This window comes from Tiliqua scincoides, chromosome 5, assembly GCF_035046505.1.
Source record: "Tiliqua scincoides isolate rTilSci1 chromosome 5, rTilSci1.hap2, whole genome shotgun sequence".
Classification (NCBI taxonomy): Eukaryota; Metazoa; Chordata; class Lepidosauria; order Squamata; family Scincidae; genus Tiliqua; species Tiliqua scincoides.
The window spans coordinates 80,574,778-80,595,152 of record NC_089825.1 but is presented as its reverse complement, the minus strand read 5'-3'; the positions used below and the strand labels follow the sequence as shown (position 1 = coordinate 80,595,152).

Sequence of the window (20,375 nt, the reverse complement as noted above, 5' to 3'; positions counted from 1 at the left end):
TGATGCCAGTGGTCACCATACAGATGCTTGGGGAGCCCCACCACTTCCTTCTCTCCATTGTGAGAATGATCTCTCTTTTCCTACCTGTTGAAGACCCCTCCTCTTATCCCATGATGGCCAAGTTCACTCAGAAGACTTTGGAGCCATAGTCCTGTTCAGTTGTTCAAAACCTATGTTTGACCCATCTGAGGAAGAAGTGGCATTGTGAGGCCCACCCCATTGGCTTGGCTGAAACCAAAGGCTGTTTGGCTCCTTTCCTCCAGAACTGTCTTCGTTAGCAGCCCTTCTTACCTGGCTGCGTCTGAGAGGGAGGAAGGCAGCAAGACTCACACCATCAACTGCCATTTGGCTTCTCCCCCCCCCCCAACTCTCATCCTCAGTGAATATTCCATCTGGGCATTAGAACAATTGTGTCATATTATGTAAGAACTGAGGCTGCAATCCTATCCACACTTACCTGGGAGTAAGCTCCAGAGACTATTATGGGTCTTCCTTCTGAGTAGACATGCATAGGTTTGGACTCTGAGGGCCCAATCCTATCCAATTTTCTAGTGCTGGTGCAGCTGTGCCAGTGGGGTATGCACTGCATCTTAGGGTGAGGCAACATTCACAGAGGCCTCCTTAAGGTATGGGAACATTTGTTCCCTTACCTTGGGGCTGCATTGTGGCTGCACGGGTGCTGGAAAATTGAACAAGGAAAATTGAACCAAGGAATGCATACATGACACTCATTAACACAGTGTTAAATCTGGGAGGAAACTGGCCTGCTACTGTAGCTCTTTAACTTGTAGATCTGCTCACCATGAAGGAGTGTATAGGAGTTCAGGGAGACAGCTGCTGCAGAAGTAAGTTTTGGTAAGCACAGGACACTTTCCATTCTAGTGTGAGCCTAAATACGATGATGCAAATTTTCTACAATCATTTTGTATATTTAAAAGATTTTAGAGAGACTTAGGAGTGTGTTTGGTTTTCCATTTTACTGTATTTAGCTGCCACCGCTATATGCGTCGGCAGATCTGGGCTCCAAAGACATTTTCAGCTGTAGTAGATCATATGATGAATGTGATTCAGCAGTGTGATGCAGCTGCAAAGAAGGCTAACACAATTTTAGCCTGCATTAGTAGAACAGTAGCTTCCAAGTAGCAGGAAGTACTGGTTTACTCTGAGTTGTTCAGAACTCACCTGGAGTACTGTGTCCAATTCTGGGCACCTCACTTTAGGACAGTTGCAGCCAAACTGGAATGGGTTCTCAACTGAGATTACTAGATCAAATGGGTACAAATTACAAGAGAGAAGATTCCGGTTGGACATCAGGGAAAAATTGCTGACAGTAAGGGCGGTTTGGCAGTGGAACACATTGTCGAGGGAGGTGGTGGACTCTCCATCACTATTCTTAGCCTAATCTACGTCATAGGGTTGTTGTGAGGATCCTCATAGGGCAGTTGTGAGGATCAAAAGAGGGGGGTATCCCAGGCACACTGTCCTGAGCTGCTTGGAGGAAGGGAAGGAGGTGTCATAATAATACATGCGATTCTTTGAAGTGCAATCATAAATATAACTTGAAAACCACACAAGTGAATAGAAATGTCTTGCAGGATCAAGCCAAGGACCCATGTGGCCCACCCAGCATCTTCTTTCCAACAAATGGCTCCAAGAAGCCCACAAGGAGGTTGTGTGATGGTAACACCCCTGTCCCCATTCTTTGTACCAGTGTCTGGCATGCAAAGCGCCTGAACATACATGTCCCATGTAACTATAATGGCGGAGGGATGGAATGTCGCTGTGGCCCCACATCACCCTTGGGAACCAAGTAAGCACTTCTCCAGCACAAAGCAGAATTCCATTCACGGCCTCTTTCAAGGGCTAGGCCAGTGATTTTCAACCAGTGCACTGGGGGTACACTGGTGCGCTGTGAACGGTCTGCAGGTGTGCGGCAGGAGTTTGGGGGAGGGTCATTTCTTAGTTAGGGCCATGGGGGGATGTGAGCCCCCCCCACGGCAGTCAATGGTCCAAAAACCATTGGTGTGCCTTGACCATTTGAGCAGTTCTTGACCATTTGAGCATGGCACTTCTCAAGGTGCCGTGAGATGGAAAAGGTTGAAAATCAGTGGGTTAGGCGAGAGGAGCTGAAAGAAAGAAAGAAAGAAAGATGGATGGATGGATGGATGGATGGATGATGGATGGGGGGGGAGAGAAGCAAGCCCTCTCCCCTTGTCAGGACGTCTGCAGCCCAAGCATCTTTGAAAGTGGTGAGCTGGTGCCATTTCCCGCAGAGCAATGCCCACAGGCTCCTGTGCTGGGCTTCCCCCAGCACAGAAGCTGCAGGCTGCCCGGCCTTGGCAGCCCAGCCGCACAGGCCGCACTTTTACACGTCTACAGAATTGCTGCGGCTGGCGTGGGAGCCTCCAGGCCTCCCTCTCTCGGTCTCTCCCTGGGAAGGCGCCTCCTCTGCTTCTCCCCCGTCTCCGCCCCCCTCCCGGCTGGAGCGCACGGCCGGGAAGTGTCGCTCCTCTTCGCCAGGCGAGCCGTCGGGCAGGATGATGATGGGTCTGCTGTGCCTCGTCTTCTTCTCCTCCCTGAGCTTGCCAGGGGTGCGTGGCTTGGGGGAACCGGGCCCTTTGGAGGACGTCGTCATTGACAGATACTACATCCCCAAAGTGTGCCTGCGGGAAGTCCAGATGGGGGACTTCGTCCGCTACCATTACAACGGGACCTTTCAAGACGGCACCAAGTTTGACTCCAGGTACCACCCTCGAGAGCTCATGGAAAGGCAGCATCTGCCTAGACCAGGGGTGGGGGGGGTTGGCTAGCAGTGTGTGTGTCCCCCTCTAACATTTCTGTCTGGCCCCTGGGGGGGGGGGCTCTCTCTCCGATTTCCCAGTGCAATCCTGGGCAGGTCTACTCAGAAGTAAGGCCCACAGAATTGAATGGGGCTTGACTCCCATGTAAGTGGGTGTAGGTCTGCAGCCTAAATCAGGGTGTTTTTCTTAAGAAGTGACCTGCAGGGATACTTTTAAGGGGAGGTGACACATTGTTTTCACACACACACACACACACACAGAGAGATCTTATAACTTTCCTGGGAGTAAGCCCACTGAACACAATGAGACTCCCTTCTGAGTAGATACACATAGGAATGTGCTTACACACAGAGGGAAAAATTATCCACTGTAATGTTTCATTGTTCATAGGATTTTGTATGTTAGTGGTTAGTTCCACTGGGAGGTGTTGTTTTAGAGTCTGGCCAACTGTGGGGAGAGTCAGGTTTTCTTAAAAAATACTTTGTGCCCCTGGGCCGTAGTCTGGAAATCAACATGGCCCCTGGGATGAATGGAAGCCCCTTCTTTGCTTTGCACTTCTGGAATGCTTGACATGGTATTCCTTGCTGGTAGCAGCTGCAGGAAAGCAAGCCAGCTTTCCAAGAACAGAACGAAACAGCCCAACTTCCTCTGCAAGGGCTGTTGCTTCGCTGCCTTTTGGGACCTTGAGAGAAGAAAGGTGGCATTGCCCATCACTCCGTGACTTGTGCCCTTGCACAGCGATTGTGTTGCAAAGGCCATCCTCTGGTGGAATACTGCTGGCATGATGCAAGGCTGCCTGTGCATAGATCCAGATGGGGAAAGAAGGGATCCCTCCTGGTCAGGCCTATAGCCAAAAATGTGCTAAAGAATCCTAAGTGTACAACAGAGTGGGAATTATTAGCGGATGCAAAAAAGCAAAAAACCTAAATAAAAGAAGTTTAACACCACTAAAGTTATTTAAGATTCATAAAATAAAATGTAATTTTAATAACAGCATTCAAAAACTGCCACGTATTTCTCAGTCATGCCAGTGCCTTGGTACTTGTTGGCTGGAACACTGAATGTTGTAGGTTTTTGTTTTTTTCTTATTTCTTGCTTAGCAGTTTGGTAGAATACTGCCTGCATGTTTTACCTTAAAAGGGTTCAAGATTAGATGTGATGTGCAAGTTCCTTGATTACAGCTCTCAACAAAAAGAGGTTTTCAAAAAGTAGCCATACCTCCCCTTCCCCCAGTTTGGATTGTAGCCTGATGTGGGGGGAGGTTTTTTAAACTCTTTGTCTCTGAAATAATCCCCCAATTTAAATTCCCTCCCCAAGATGTTGTTAGCCATAGATGGGAAAACACATATATTACATCTGTCACATCTAGTTTGGCACTTATATTAAGGAAAGGAGAAGAAAAAAAAAACTGAACTTGCAGAAATAGGGTCTTAATATTTGGGGGCAAGCCCCCTCGCTCATGCCTGCAGCCCTGGCAGTGGATAATCCAGCCCCATGGCTAATCAGAGGTACTTAATACAAAGTCATCCCATTGGTTTAGATATGGCTACACTGTTATGCATGAAAGCCAAGCATATGTATTCACTGAATTCAGTGTGACTTACCCCTGGGGGCATGTGCATGGGACTGCAGCCTTAAAGACCAAATAGAAACACCTTAATGTGAAGTTATTTTGAATCTGGCCTTCTGAAGAGGTGGGAAGCCTTTACTTAAAAATAAAAAAAGAACATTGGAAATTCCTATGTTGCATGCTCATTAGACTGAACATTGGTAACATACACTCTTTTTCAGTACTTATTTACTATATTGTGAGCCCAATCCTATGCATATCTATGTAGAAGTAAGTCCCATTATAATCCATGGAGCTTACTGCCAGTTACATGAGGATAGGATTGCAGCTTAAATCTTGGCGCAACTTCAATATTATTATTATTATTATTATTATTATACTGCTTTTCAACAAGAAGTTCACAAAGCAGTTTACAGAAAAAAATCATATAACTAATGGCTCCCTGTCCCAAAAGGGCTCACAATCTAAAAATGTGCAACACCAGCAGACAGCCACTAGAAAAGACACTGCTGGGGTGATGTGGGCCAGTTACTCTCCCCCTTCTAAATAAAAGAGAAGCACCCACTTGAGAAAGTGTCTCTTAACCAGTTAGCAGGGGTCAATTGCACACTCCTAAGTATGTTTACTCAAAAGGAGGGTCTCTTGTGTTAAGTGGCGCTTACTCCCTAGTAAGGCTGCAGTCCTTTTCACATTTATCTAGGAGTAAGATCCATTGACTATAATGGGACTTACTTCTGAGTAGACATGCATAGGATTGGGCTCTAAGTGTGTTTAAAATTGCAGTGTGACAGCTCAAGCCTGGGCATATCTTCTCAGAAGTAAGCCTCATTTTATTCCATGGGGCTTACTCCTAGGAAAGTGTGTATAGGACTACAGCCCCAGTCTTTGCATAATTTGACTGGCACATCTTAGGTATCTCCAGTTAAGACTTTTCCAAAAATTATTGGCACATTCCAACATTTTCCTCAAATGTCCAACTTCATTGCATTTATGGCAGGGGTCAGCTTACAAGCCAGAGTGGTCCCAGGGGTGTGAGAGAAGAGACAAGGAAGAGAGGCAGCAAGCTGCAGCAGGCTGTGGAAGGAGATGGCGTCCATAACGGGATCTGCAGATTTGGTTGTAGACGTGTCATCCTCAGGAAGCTGCAGCTGCTTTTGCGTTAGAAAGGAGGAAGAACTTGAAGAACATGCTTTTAAAAGACTAGATTTTGCACACGAGAATGGTGCCTTTGTTCCCTCCCCAAAATGTGCATTGCAGGCAGTGGTCCTGTTGAGTGCAAAGGAAGACTTGTGCCTGGATTTGTTTTTCAAGAGATTCAGAGAAAAAAAATCAGTCCTGAGTTAAGCCACAGAGTCAGCTTTGGGCAAGCCATGTGGGCTGATCCTGCCTTTCTAAGCCTCCGGGTGTGTTCAGAATGCAAGATCAGACCATTCCTCTCCTCCCTTTCCAGTTCAGAGGAAGTCAGAGATCAGGTTTCCTTTGCTCCTTTCTGCTAGTAGTAGTTATTTTCTTAAGCAACGGTTTATAGAATCGCTGCCTTGTCAAATCAAACGTACACACAAACATTCCTGGTCCGCCCTTACTTCAGGATACAGTTTTGTGAAAATTTGCTCTGTCGCTTATAAAATGCCAGAATTTTACTTGACATGGTACAAAGATTAAAGAACAGTACTAGCCTTGCTTAAAGACTGACATTCTAATCAACATGATACAAAAGGAAAATAGAAGTGGAGAGGATGGGGGAAAACAAGCAAATTCAGGTTCCAGTTCTTAAGGCTGCATAAAGTTGCATAATTGTTGCTAGTGCAACCTGACCAAGTGGCCACTGAGGAGAAGGTTCTGGGAGGGAAGGAGCCAAATGTCACTAACAATGCAATCCTATGCATGTCTACTTAGAAGCAAATCTCAGTTAGTTTAATGGGGCTTACTCCCAGGTAAGTGTGCATGGAGGATTGCAGCCCAATCCTATCCCCCACCATTGTCTGAGATGCAGCTGTGCTGACGGGCCACATGCTGCATCCAATGGTGGTGATGGGCAACTAGAAGGCCAATCAGAGATAAGCATTTTTTTACTTACCTCTGGGTAGGCCTTCTGGCCACCTAAAGGTCTCATCAGACCCATGCCAGCTACATAAAACTGAGGAGAGAAATGGGGTTGGGTGACCTGGGAAAGAGGAGATAGGCTCCTGGTGCAAATTCCTGCTCATGGATCCACCCCCTCTCCCTCAGACCATCCCTACCCTTCTTCCTTCCCATCCTAAACTTCTGCCTCCCTTTCTGTGACATACCCCTGTGGTCAACTTAGAGCACAATCCTAACCAACTTTCCAGCACCAAGGTAACAGCAATGCAATTCTGAAGTAAGGGAACAAACATTTCCTTACCTTGAAGAGGCCTCTGTGACTGCCACCCAACTGCAGGATATAGCACATGCCCCACTGGCACAGCTAAGTCACAGCCGGAAAGTTGGTTGGCATTGCGCCCTTACTGGAGTTGGTGCGACCCATGCTCCGTGGTGGTGGGCGCACCAAGCATTGGCTGCTCCAAATAACTTGGCAGCAGTGCAATGTTTACGCCGTTGCTGCGTCTTTTACAACAGTAGTACTGAAGTCCCACTGTCATAGAAGGCCCATAGGTCATTAGTATTTTAATCAGGCTGGTAGAGTGCATTTTGCTATCTCACTTCTCCCTTAGATATGGCCAAGTGGACAGGCTACTGATGCAGGTACTTCTGGGAGGAGGAACCAAATGGTAGCTGAGCCTCAGCAGGCAGATGGAGTGGACTTTACTGTCATATTTGCTGATAGATTATATATAGTGACTTTTCATCAGTGATGTTACAGGCACTATCCATTAGGAACTTGAGATAGTTACACAGAGATGTACTCACTTCTGCCATAGAAGCATTGCTTCAAGGGCAAGGGAGGCTGCAGATACTGGCAGGTACTGCATGAACAGCTACCAAACCTTTTGAAAACCAGTTTGCTATTGCTGAAATCCCAATGGAATAAATAAAATGTGCATTGTATGCCAGAAGGAGGAAGGGCAACAGTGCTCCTGCACCACTGAGCGTGCATCTCCTGTAGTAATACAAGCCTTATACGTATGACGGGGGGGGGGTTAATTTTACCAGCCCTTTTTTCTTTTATTCCCTGTTTATTAACCTGAATAGGTTGGCTATTCACACATGCTAACAGTCATTTCCTCCTTCTCCAGCTATGATAGAGGTGCCACAGTGGCAGGCGTAGCAGGTGTGGGACGGCTCATCACTGGCATGGACAGAGGCCTGCAGGGCATGTGTGTGAACGAGAGAAGACATCTCATTGTGCCACCTCATCTTGGCTATGGCAGCATTGGTGTTGGTGAGTGGCACCGAGATATGAACTAGGCCAGATATGAAAAAGGTCTTAAACCTTTTTCATGCCATAACCCAAAGAAAGAAAGAAAGAAAGAAAGAAAGAAAGAAAGAAAGAAAGAAAGAAAGAAACAAACAAACAAACAAACAAACAAACAAACAAACAGGGGACCCACACCTGATCCTGCCCCCTCCCAGGACTAATCCACCCGCCCCTGCCTGCCCCATTTCCCATACCTCTTATGTCTTCACAACAACCCTGTGAGGTAGCAACCTGAGCAGGGCCAGTCTTAGGAACTGCAAGGTAAGACAGCAGAAGAGGTACTGTACATATCATGAACAGTTCCGTTATTGGATTGGATCCAAGCCCTCTTTTTCACAGAAAGGTTTTTAAAGGTTGCCCAATCCCCCAAATGAGACATCACAACCCCATTGGAGTCATGACCCACAGGTTGAAGAACTTTGAACTAGGCTATCAGGGCCAAGCACACTTATGCATTTTATCAATTTCCCTAAATTACATGGCTGCTATTATTCCTAGTTCCACTAGTTTCACTTTGCATGGTTTTCCCATCCATAGCCTTTCCTTCTCTGTCCTGTTCTGGATGACATGCTGCCACTGGTGGAGTGGAGTGGTTGTGCGGCCTTTCTTAGAAGGATTGACTTACCCTTCCAGTCTCCAGTACAGCCAAGGCTGGCCCAAACTGCATAGTGGGTGGTAGGCCAAATACTGTCCCCCTTTACCTGGTGATATGTTCAGCCTCTGCTGTTCTTGCTGCATGGATCGGAAAAGGAAGAGGGGGAGAGAGCCAAAGAGAATGTGTGGAGGAGAGAAGCATGGTGTGCTAGAGTATCTCCATCCCCTCTTCCTTTTCCAATCCAGGGAGCAGGAGGAGGAGTGCAGGTGAGTGAGTGGAGAGAGAAAGGGTGTCTGCAGCCCGAAGTGACTTCCTTAGTTTCATGGATGGGCCAGCCCCAAGTATAAGTTCTCATTTTCAATCCCACAGCTGGTCTCATTCCTCCAGACACCACCCTCTACTTTGATGTCATCATGCTTGACATTTGGAATAAGGAAGACAAGCTGCAGGTCACAACCCTACATAAGCCAGAACGCTGCAACCGCACAGTAGAGAATTCAGACTTTGTGCGTTACCACTACAATGGCACGCTTCTGGATGGCACCCCTTTTGACTCCAGGTAGGCAATGCTAAGGGGGTAGTGGTGGAGGATTTGGCATCAGAGGTTTAGAAAAGAGGGGATTGGGAACTATGCACATTAATTCCTAAGATGACCCTGTGTCTCCTAACCCAAAATTTAGCATCTTCATATTGCATGATCCTGTTCTATTTCCCCTTCCATTTTCTCTGGTCTACCACCATGTCCTCAGTGTGGGCAACATACAGTGCAATCCAGTGCACATCTACACTGGAGTAAGTCCCAGTGAGTCCAGTGGGTCTTACTCCCAGGTAAGTGTGCATAGGTCTGCAGCCTTAGAGCTGTTCAATGCAGCCTAAATGACATATGCCACAGAATGAGGTAGGAATGAGCGTGGAGTTCTCAAGAAGCAGAATTTACTTCAGACTATATGTTGCAAGGGAGGGGAAATACCACACTGAAAATTAATACTGCAAGAAGCAGACTGAGTTAGAACTGTTTTAATGATGTCCTAGGTTTTTTACACATAGGGAGTTTTTTAAAAGTGTGGATTTGCACCCAATAGTGGCATCTCTTATCTGAAGTGGTAAAGTGGAAGGCCCAGAGACACCTTGGGCCTTCAGCAATGGGGAGGCTCAATGGGGTTTACTCCCAGGAAAGTGTATATAGGTGTGTGCCACTTATGTTATGTTCTCTGATTCCCATTGTTACTCGGATTGGGCCATTAAGTGAACATTCAATCCAATCTATTGCCTTTGTTGTGTAAACAGACATTCCCTGCCAAACACTAGCTGGCTACACAGGCTACTGGAGACAGATTTGCATTGAGAGCCTCTCTGTTGTGTAAACAGACACTCTGCTGCAGGCTATGGAAGATGTAATTGCTTCATTAAGAGCATCTTTACTGTATTTTGACCACAGTCATATACACGATCCATCTTTAAGCAAACGGTTGTTAAGCGGCGCACACCTAATTAGGTTTGCAACCAGTATGAGCATACCTGTATATACATCTTAATAAGAGGCTACAATAGCTTCCACAACAGAGGGCAGTTCTTAACTACTGTAAACAACCAAGTGAGTTACTGCTTCCAACTGCCAGGTTAGACGAATGTTGTATTGTTAATCTCATTTTTTCATTGCCTGATGTTTCTTTCTCCACCCTCATGTGCTTCCCAGCTATGGCAAAGGAAGTACTTACGACACTTATGTGGGTTCAGGCTGGCTGATCAAAGGCATGGACCAGGGCCTGCTAGGTATGTGTGCTGGAGAGAAGCGGATGATAGTCATTCCCCCATTCCTGGCCTACGGAGAGAAAGGCTATGGTAAGTTGGACAGGAAGCTCCAGACCTACTGTTAGACCAAAGCCATTAAGAAATGTTGCATTAACTGCATTTTGCATAGAAACCCACCCCAGAATCTGTGCCACAGAAACCCTAATTCTACATTCAGGATCAGATTTCATTATCTGCCAATATAGGATTTCACAAATAAATTGTGAAAATGGTTTGGTCTCAGGGAGCTCAGGAACCACCTATTCCCAAATGATTCTCCTCACCCATTTAGATCCTTGCATGAGGCTCTATTCCAGGTGTTATCATTTGCCAAGGCTCAACTTATGTACACATGGGGCAGGGTCTTTTATGCAGTGGCCCCAGCTTTTAGAACTCACAAAGAGATTTTCATTTATGTCTCTTTCCCAGCTTTCGGGGGGTCTTAAAGATCCATGCTCTAGACATTAGTCATTAGAGTCTAGTGAGCTGAAATAAATTAAGTTCACCAGTGATTATCTTGGCCCTGGTGCTGCCCGGGGCCACAACTGCAAATTGCTGTCCCCCCCAAGCCAGGCTGCCTCCCCCACTGCCTCCTGTCCAGAAGCCACCAGAGGGCCAGAGAGGCCATGCATGGCCTCCCAAACTTTCTGAAGGCCTTCTAAGGCCTTTGGAGGGCCAAAAAACATCACTTCTAGTTTTGAAGGTTTTCTGAGGACATAAAAACATCATTTCCAGTTTCCTACAAGAAACTGGAAATGATGTTTTAAGGCCCTCTGAAGGCCTTGCAGGGCTTTTGGAGGGTTAGGAAAACCACCCCCAGCCTCTTTGGGCCTCTGAAGGCCTCTATACGGTGAGGCAGCAGGCATGACCACTTGGGGGATGGCATGGCTTGGGGACACTGGCCCCCCGACATGCCACCCAGGGTCAAATGAGCCCCTAGGTATGCGACTGAAGTTCACATCTAGTGAAACTAGCAGTATATGATAAATCTAAGAAATTAACACATTGTTATATTTTACTAGACTATCCATTAAAGCTCTTAGAGGAATGGAACTTTGAAAAGCCTTTTCATTTATCCCCCAAATGAGATATCATTTAAATTGTTATTCTCCATCCTCTGGCTCCATGTTTCTTTCTGTCATTTATATTTAGCATGAACTGAATCACTTTTTTCTTTTCTCTTTCAGGTACTGTTATCCCTCCTCAAGCCTCCCTCGTTTTTGATGTTCTTCTTGTGGATTTGCACAACCCAAAAGATGGCATCTTCTTGGAGCATTTGGAAGTGCCAGAGTCATGCAAGCGCAAGTCTGTGACTGGAGATTTTGTGCGCTACCATTATAATGGCACATTGATGGACGGTGCCGTCTTCGATTCCAGGTGACAGATACAGAAGTGTCCTCGAACCTGGTATCAAATCTAGAAAGTACACTTTCTTATAAGAAAGCAGCAAGAGCAGTAAGCTATCCTGGAAGGCTTTCGCAAAAGGAATGACATGCACTTGTGGGGGCCACATCAGGATGTGTAACATTGGCTCTGTGATACAGGTAGACTTGGCACCTACTGATGAAGGGCATCAGCCATGCTGAAAGCTGTCAGTAAGGCCAGTCTCATTTACCTTTTTTTTTTAACATGGCCTGAACCCTATGCCAAACGAGAGGATGTACTTCTGTGACTTCACTGGAGGGTTCATGAATACATTCTCAGTTACACATGATGCCCTTTGTAGTGGCCCAAATTTGCTGTTGAGGCAGCCGTATTATTGTACTTCAAGATAGGCTTCTATCCAGATCAATCTGTAGAATCTTTGTGTTGTACAAAGATTGGTTGCTTGCCAGATCTGGTTGCTTGCCAGAAATGGGCTGTTGGTGGTTGTGGTTGTGATTGTGTTATAAATATAACGTGTCAGCAAATCTGGAGCTATGGACAGTGGTATTGGCAGGGGCCATGGTGCCTAGGTTGTTGATGTCACACTGTGACATCACTTCCAGTTTCTCCTAAGACAGAACAACTGGTGGAGTGCATGTGCAGTTGGTGGTGGCATGGCCATTTTTGGCTGTTCTGACTCAGGCAGCGACTGGAGCGAGTGTGCATGCATCTCCTTCCAGCCTGGCACCCAGGGCAGACTACCCCCTCCCTCTGCTTGCTACACCACTGGGCTAAACCTGTTCACAGTAGTCAAGTTCCAGAAGGTGCCAATATCATACTTCCTCCTAATCACCAGGCTATGGCTCCCTGGTTTTCTCTGTGCACCCAGGTCAGATATCCAGAAGTAATACTTTTTTAGATTGTGAGTCCTTTGGGACAGGGAGCCATTAATTATTTGAACTTTTTGTGAACTTTTTGTTGAAAAGCAGTATATAACAACAACAACAATAATACTACATTCAGAAAGGACAAAGGTGACAATTATTAACAGACAGAAGCAAGTGAGGAGAGCAAGCTGGAAGCACAGGAGGACCAGCAAGAAAGACTTCTGGTTACTCAGACTATGAATGGCTAAACATGATGAGTATAGGAAGTTTTTATAGGGGTAAGAAAGTACCACATCAGGAATTGCAGAAATTAGGTGCCTGTGTAGTTTTTTTATCCTCTCCTTTCCTTAGCAAGGGAAGATGTGTCTGGATAGGCTCAGCTCCAGTTGAAAGATATCTTTAAAAAAAAATAAAGTTCTCTAAAAGAAGAATTTCTCCTGCCAGACAAATTCCTGAGAATAGACATCAGTTCCTCCTTCTGATTTACCTTTTTCCATTTACAGTTACTCACGGAATCACACTTATGACACTTACATTGGAAAAGGTTATATTATTCCAGGAATGGACCAAGGGCTACAAGGGGTCTGCATTGGTGAAAGGAGAAGAATCATCATTCCACCCCACTTGGCCTATGGAGAAAGTGGGGCAGGTAAGTGAAAGGGAGACCTTCTGTGTTGCAAAACTGGAACAGTCTGAAGGCTCATATCCCCAGACCAGGCCTATTTTGTAACCTTATTGTTTTCCGTGGCTATACGAAATTGTTATAATCAACACTGCACCCTTTTAGGATACAAAGTACTATAGGATTCCTTCACAACCTAATCAACGAAAGAAAATTTGTTCTTCATTAGTATAAATAGTAATTGGGCATGCTTTAATTTAGATGAAAGCTGCCCATGAACCTCAGAATGTAGAATTTGAGTTGCCCCAAAGCAGCTGCTTTTGTGGTCCAGTTTGCAAGGCTATCTTACCACAGCTGAGCAAAAATGTGTTCAGAGCAACCATTTCAAAGGTGAATTAAGGTGTGCGTCTAGTTTATGAGTCTTTGGCCTATAGAATTCCTAGAGGGATCAGAGCCCATTCGATGCATAGTGCCTCTGTCTGGACTCCGTTTAATACAAACACTCCTTTGTTATACATTTATTTGGCAGCCATATGGTCTTCTCTCTCTCCCCTTCTTTGTGCCATTATAAACTTAGCACACATGCCACATTGCTTTTGAGTGAGGAGTTATCCAGCACGTTGTTTCAACCTGATAGCTATAAAGCCTTTTTTCCGTGTTCCACCACACTGGTCATCACTGTTCAAAATTCCAATTAAGGATACCCTCCTCTACTGTGTCCTAGGTCACACCTGCACTTCAAGCAGGGCAACAATGAGGCATTACAGGCTTAGGCAGTGCTCTGTGTGAACTGTGTCCAAGTATAGGTTCTAGAAACTTCTAGAATAGGCTGATATACCTAGAACATTTGAGGATCACTGGCTCATATTATGAAATGAAGACTAAATAGAACATTTCTGGAGACAATAGCTCCCCAACTTCCTCTTATCTGTGATACTTTAAGCATCCCCAGAGCATACCAGCTTGGATTATGTAGTGCTGCCATTTGGGACTAGCAAAATGGCTTGGGCCATCTGTGACCATGAGAATACCTTTGTAATCATTTTTACATTCTCAAGCAACCTCTGTTTTTCTTGTCCTCCAGGGGACAAGATCCCTGCCTCAGCTGTCCTCATCTTTGATGTCCACATCATCGATTTCCACAACCCCACAGACTCTGTGGAGATAGAAACTACCTTCCAACCTGTGGACTGTAACGTCACCACCCAAGACAGGGACTTTGTTCGCTACCATTACAACTGCTCCCTCCTGGATGGCACCAGGCTCTTCTCTTCGTGAGTCCCTTGTTCAGAGTTTAATTTATTTAAATTTCTATACCATCTTATCTCAAAGTGCCCAAGGCATTCCCCCAACAAGGAAACATCCAAAAAATACAAAGTCAAATAAATATAGTTATATAGTAAATATACAACTCTAATTTCACTTTTTAATGTTGGAAGTTAACTAAAAAAAATCATGGTATAAACATTCAGTAAAAATAATCATCTGGTTTTATAAAAGATCTTGCTAAAAAGGAAGTTCTTATAATGTTTCTGAAAACTAAGATGAGATATTAGGGGAGTCTCTACTCCAGAACTGAGAAGGCATTACAGTGCTACTTCTGTATTTAGCTCTATCCTCTTCCCATAAAATGCAGAAACAAAATAATTTATGCAAAATAAGACTGCTAATTTGCATAATTTATACAGGCTGCAGAATTAGCTTTCATTAGAGCAGAATCCTAGGGCTTTGAGGCTGTGGATAAGCCAGCTGGCCCAGAGCATGCACAGATTCTGATATTCCTGCATTTTCAAGGGGGCTTCATTGTCTCTGTTTCCCATTGACAGCCACGACTATGAACACCCTCAAGAAACCATTCTGGGTGCTGACAAGATCATCGAAGGCCTAAACAGTGGTCTGCTGAACATGTGCATGGGAGAGAAGCGAGTCGTCATTGTCCCACCACACTTGGGACATGGTGAAAGTGGTGGTAAGCCATGCCATAAACCAGGGCAGGCCTTCTCCAGGCACCTATTGCTAACCTCCAGAGCGCAGGTCACATTTGTATCATCAGATGAGATGATGGTGGAAGATAAATTCTGAGCATCTCAGCGTTCTTTCATTTTTTTAAACAGTTCTCTAGCCCATTAGGCTATTGAAAGTGTGTGTGAAAGTGTTTTCTGGTGAAATCTCAGAAGCGAAACTGGGATGAAATAGTGTGGTGGTGGTGGTTACTAAGCAGAATTTCCAGGTGAAAGAAGGTCTCTATCTACCTCTCTGCTCCATGTCCTGACTAGTAATAGAACAAATTAAGCAAAACAAGGTGTATCTGTTAGCTTACTTTGTATAACCTTGGTATAAAGTTTAAATATTAATGTTAAATATTTGTTAAATACATATTTAATATTTTTAGCATAGTACACATACTGCACAACTTTGTTATCCACTTATCTTCTTTCTTAGGAATGATGAGCAGCCTGTATTTATAGAATTCATATTTTGAGAATAGTTGTCCCATCTGATGTCACTTCCTGTCAAGGACAGAACTCCCAAGTCTCTTCCTAGCACTCTTCCCCTAGGGATGACTCTCAAGTCATTGCTAAGATATTCAGTGGTTAGGTCATCTTGCACTGCTAATATGCACAGCCGTTTCTTTTTTTCAGCCCGGGGTGTACCTGGCAGTGCTGTTCTCCGATTTGAGATAGAGCTTTTGCACTTTGAGGCTGGTGTTCCAGAAGGGTATCTGTTCATCTGGCATGATGAACCACCAGAAAACCTGTTTGAAGCTATGGATCTCAACAAGGACGGTGAAGTCCCATTTGAAGAGGTCTGACGGAGATCAGTACTAGAATGTTAAGGCTGGTGGAGAGGGGGAAATGGGATTTGTCTTAACTTTTATTCCTTGACAGTAACAACATCTATCTTTTTTCACCTCCTTGATCTAATTATTCCCAGACCATAAGATCTGCTATCCAGTTAAAGAAACTTTAGTTGATTAAGATTGCAATCCTATGTGCACTGACCTGGGAGTAAACCTTGTTGAACACAAAAGGACTTCCTTCTGAGAAAACATGCATAGGATTGTGTTGTAATTGTATGGGTTTGACTATATAATCTGTCTGCAGGCCAGATCAGGAGCACCCGTTGCAGTCCTCCCCCTGGATGAATGGAGCTTACCATTTCACTGGGAAGCCTCCTCTCCATGCTTCCGATAGCCTCCAAACTTCATGTTGGCCATCTACTTCCAGGTTCTGTCAACCCAGCAGGCTTTGGACCTGGATTTCCAGGCAAATGGGGCTGGCTGGCACACAGTTTGGGGATGATCAGCAGCACAGAGAGGGGGCTCCCCGGCAGAATGGCAAGCTCCTTTCATGCTGGGGAACAATTTTCCAACAGGCCTCAGTTTTCTCAGTTTGAAGACCACTGATGTAGAAGAAGGCCCCATTGAACTTAATGGAACTTACTTCTAAATAAGAGTGTATAGGATTGCAGACTTAATATATGAATTGATAATCCAATTTGCATATGGGTAAAAACAATAGTTTTGAATCAAGACATATCCTCTCTTTGCTTTTAGATGATGTGCTTATGTTGTAGAGTAATCCCTTTAGGAGAGTCATTTCCTCCTAAATAAGAGAAAAGGGGGTATCTCTCTTAAAATGGTGCTTGCCATCTGCAATTTTTGTAAGAAACTGTATTAAAAAGGTCTTAACTCATCAAAAATACCAGTTTAATCTATTAATGGGTTTAAAAGAACTAATTAAAAGTTGTATAATTGAACTGCTAAATCAATACAACATTGTAACCCTACTTCCCATTTCCCTTTTCTTTGGCTCAGAACTATAGTCAATCCGTGCTGGAACGGGGGGGGGGGGGGAAGAGAACACAATAACAACAGGATGCAATGTTAAATTGCATACCCCAAACAGCATACCCCATATCCCAATCTCTTAATATTTGAGATTGCTAACCCCAAGTGACACAGTGTTTCCCAGCATGCATTTTGTTGGACTTCAATGGCCAGCGCACTACACAAAGGAAGGTCAGAGAGAATGCAGCAGGGGAAACCAGAAATAGGAGCTGGGTGTCTTGAAATACGCCATGTGTTGTTGGCTGCACTACTGTTGTGAAGCACTGTAGGACCAACCTATCTTTTCTCTCTTCCTTTTTTGCCCCCTCTGCAGTTTTCAACATTCATCAAATCCCAGGTTGCAGAAGGGAAAGGTCGTATGATGCCTGGCACTGACCCAGAAAAGGTTGTTACAGACATGTTCCAAAACCAAGACCGGAATAAGGATGGGAAGATTACAGCGGAGGAACTCAAGCTGAAAGCAGATGAGGAGAATGTTCAAGTCCATGAGGAACTGTAAAAAAGAGAGGACTTTGGGGTTCAGCTGTTTTTGTTTTTTTTTAGAGCACGCCAATTTGGCACTATTTCTGTGCCATTAGGAGCTGGTTGCTCCCCAATCCCTCCCCTGAGTTAGAGAGACTGTCCATGCCTAAAGAAGGCATGTTTTGTTCCCTTTTTGGTATACCTCTTTGACATTTTTTTTAAAAAAACCTATTTAACCGAGAGTCCAGCTGATCAAGCCCAAAACCTGGGAGTTGACCTAACAGTGGAAGATTTCCTGATTCACTGATTCCAGGATCACTCCACACCCAAACCAAATTCTCTGTGTTTCTTTAAGCACAAATCTCAACCAAGTTGTCCTGGGCAGAAACTGTGAAATTAACTCATGTCTTACTCCGCGCCATGATGTTTGGGTACTAGGAGTATTCTCCTGCCAATAAAAGCTGAATTCTGTACCAGGGAAACCCAAATTGGATAATTGGAACTAATTATGCATTGCTTATCCTACATTCAGGCTTTCAAGGACTTTTGGATTTTATTTATTTTTCTTTTAGGTAAGGATAAAGGGAATAGAAGCAGCAAATTGTGGAGATAGGAACTGACAGGATTGCAAGCGAGTCTTTCCTTTTCTTTTAACATGTGCATGACAGGTCTGTGAGGGAAAAGAGGGGATAGGGAGTCCTGGGAGTAACCAGGCTGATCAAGGGCAGTAGTGCCTAGAGTTTAGTGCACATGCAGTCCTTCCTGCTCCCTGCTTTCGCCTTACTGGATCAGCAGCTGAATGAAAAAAAAATACCTTGTTAATTTGTGTCTGCTGCCACCATCCCAGGCTACAGAGACCAGGCGGAAGATGGCCACCTGGGAAAAAAACCTCTCTCAGGAGAGCACTGAATGCCAAGGTTCTTATTAAAAATCAAATTCATAGTAGCATGTGCAGGGTGAAGAGATGTGACAATCCACTGAACTGAACTATCTGTGAATATGGACTAGGTACATAAAAGGTCGGAATGGAACTAGTTTATTAAATGTCTAAGCAAAAGGGAATTAAACAATATGGGGAAAGAAAGGTGGGTAGTAAAAGTGCAAGCAAGCTGATGCAAGCAGCCTGAGCTTGGCTGGAAAGCATAAAGAAAACATTTCAACAGAAGGGATGCAGGAACCAGTAACACCCAGCAGATGGAGCCGAGACACTCAAATATACTTCTGAGATACTCAAAACCCTCAGCCCACACACACTCCCAGACTTGCCCCTTACTCAATCAGGGAAAGTTGCACACTGGCTCGAGTCAGCAGAAACTTGGGAAAATAAAAGAATATTTACTGCAGTCTAGCTAGGCAGTCCCTAGCTTAAGCTACTTATGTTGCTAAAGGAATCGTCAGTTATACTCACAGGTGAGCAAATGGGTGTTTCTCTCTGAACCCCAGTAACAACTTGTGCATGCTCATACACCCTTCCTGCCTACATTCTTCCCAAGCAATTCCCTTCCTTGCTTTTTTGCCCAACCCACTTGGCTTTTCTGGCAGTCCTAGTACCTTATTCTACTTAATGTAGAATTCTGGACAGAATCATGTCTAATTTCCAGCCGAAGACAGTGGTTTTTGTTGTTGTTGTTGTTTTAACACTGCCCCATATAAACACACACACACACACACACACCAGCATCCCTGCAAAGTGAGCTGCACTTTAGGGAGACAGAGAGCTCCTCAAACCCCCCCCCCCCTGAGGTGCAAGGTTTCTACAAGCAGCTCACCTGCAGGCTGGTGATACAACCCCAATTTCCACCACCTGAGAAATGTATTGAATGGCTCTGCTTGATGGCAATTGTGTTACTCTCAAAAAGTGAAAAAAAAAATGGGATTTGCTAACTCATGGGATAGTCCTTAATATTAATTTTGCCAAACCACACATCTGCATTCCCCAGTCTGGGCTTTGTTTCTGGGGCTTTTGTCCTTTATCATGTCTTACATGGAAGAAACAGGATTATTCGGGGCTTGCAGGATCCTTGGGGTCTGAAAACTAGGGCAAGACTCTGCCATATGTAGAGTTCTCCAGGAAGCAGTGACCACATTGCAAGATGCAATGAGTTTAACTGTATTTTCCCCCTACTTGCTGTGACCATCATTTCCAGAGAGAAAAGCAGCCCTGCTTCTCCCATAATTCAAATTCCTTTTCTGGGTGCTGTCCTTCCTGCAAAGTAAGAGCCATTGAGGACATACAGTATGATTGTTAACCCATGTCTGGCTACTTTGATGACTGAAAGACGTGCAACTTTAAAACAAGAGGCCACATTTACTACGATGAAACAGATGCACATTGTGCCGCTGCGAGAGGCTGGTATTTCTGGGTTATTTCCTAGGAAATAAACTGGGTTTTATAGGAAATAAACTGGGTAAAATCTGGGTTTTCAGAAGGAGTAGGATAAGGAGACCATCGGCCTTGTCAGTTTTGAAAATTCTCTTTTCTTTCAACTTAATAGACGAGCATAAGCATGTAGGAGACCCTGCATAGCAAAAAGCAAAATGGTGGCAACCCTTTTGCCTGTGGCCATCTTGGAAATGGCTACATTCATGCAACAGCTTCTCTGCACTGCTGGCAGCCAATCCAAGATGGCAGCAGATGTCCTGATGCAATCTTCAAAACTTTACTGCCGAAGCAGAGTTTCTGTTTGTTCAGTTTATTTAAGAAAAGGATGCTAGAGTAAAGCAGTGCAAAGATACACACCCTTTTTTCCAAAATAGGAAATCTTTTATTATCTTTAAACGTGTTTTGAAAACATGCAGTTTAGGGGGCTTTCCTGGGGAAAGTTGTGAATGAATCATTTATAGTTTAACAAAATGGTTTGAAAAACAACTTGTGTGCGCGCATTTTTGCCTACTTTGATATAATGAATTGTTTTACGTCATTTGTGGTATGTGATTTTCCCTGGGATCATACTTAGGACATCCTATAATGGCCACATGTGCCTCTCTGATGTATTTTCACACTAGCTTTCAAACTCACAAAAACCAGACAGTTA

At 44.6% G+C, this 20,375-nt stretch overlaps 1 protein-coding gene across 1 annotated transcript; it reads left to right on the top strand.

Annotated features, from left to right (window-relative positions):
* The first annotated feature begins 2,488 nt into the window (after window positions 1-2,488).
* On the top strand, window positions 2,489-20,261 carry FKBP10 (FKBP prolyl isomerase 10). The gene is made up of 10 exons (XM_066627247.1): window positions 2,489-2,743; window positions 7,587-7,732; window positions 8,733-8,922; window positions 10,060-10,205; window positions 11,342-11,531; window positions 12,910-13,055; window positions 14,113-14,302; window positions 14,855-14,997; window positions 15,671-15,834; window positions 17,192-20,261. Exons 1-10 carry the CDS (start codon window positions 2,538-2,540, stop codon window positions 17,375-17,377), a joined length of 1,707 nt encoding a protein of 568 aa, XP_066483344.1. The 5' UTR covers window positions 2,489-2,537; the 3' UTR covers window positions 17,378-20,261.
* The last annotated feature ends 114 nt before the right edge of the window (window positions 20,262-20,375 follow it).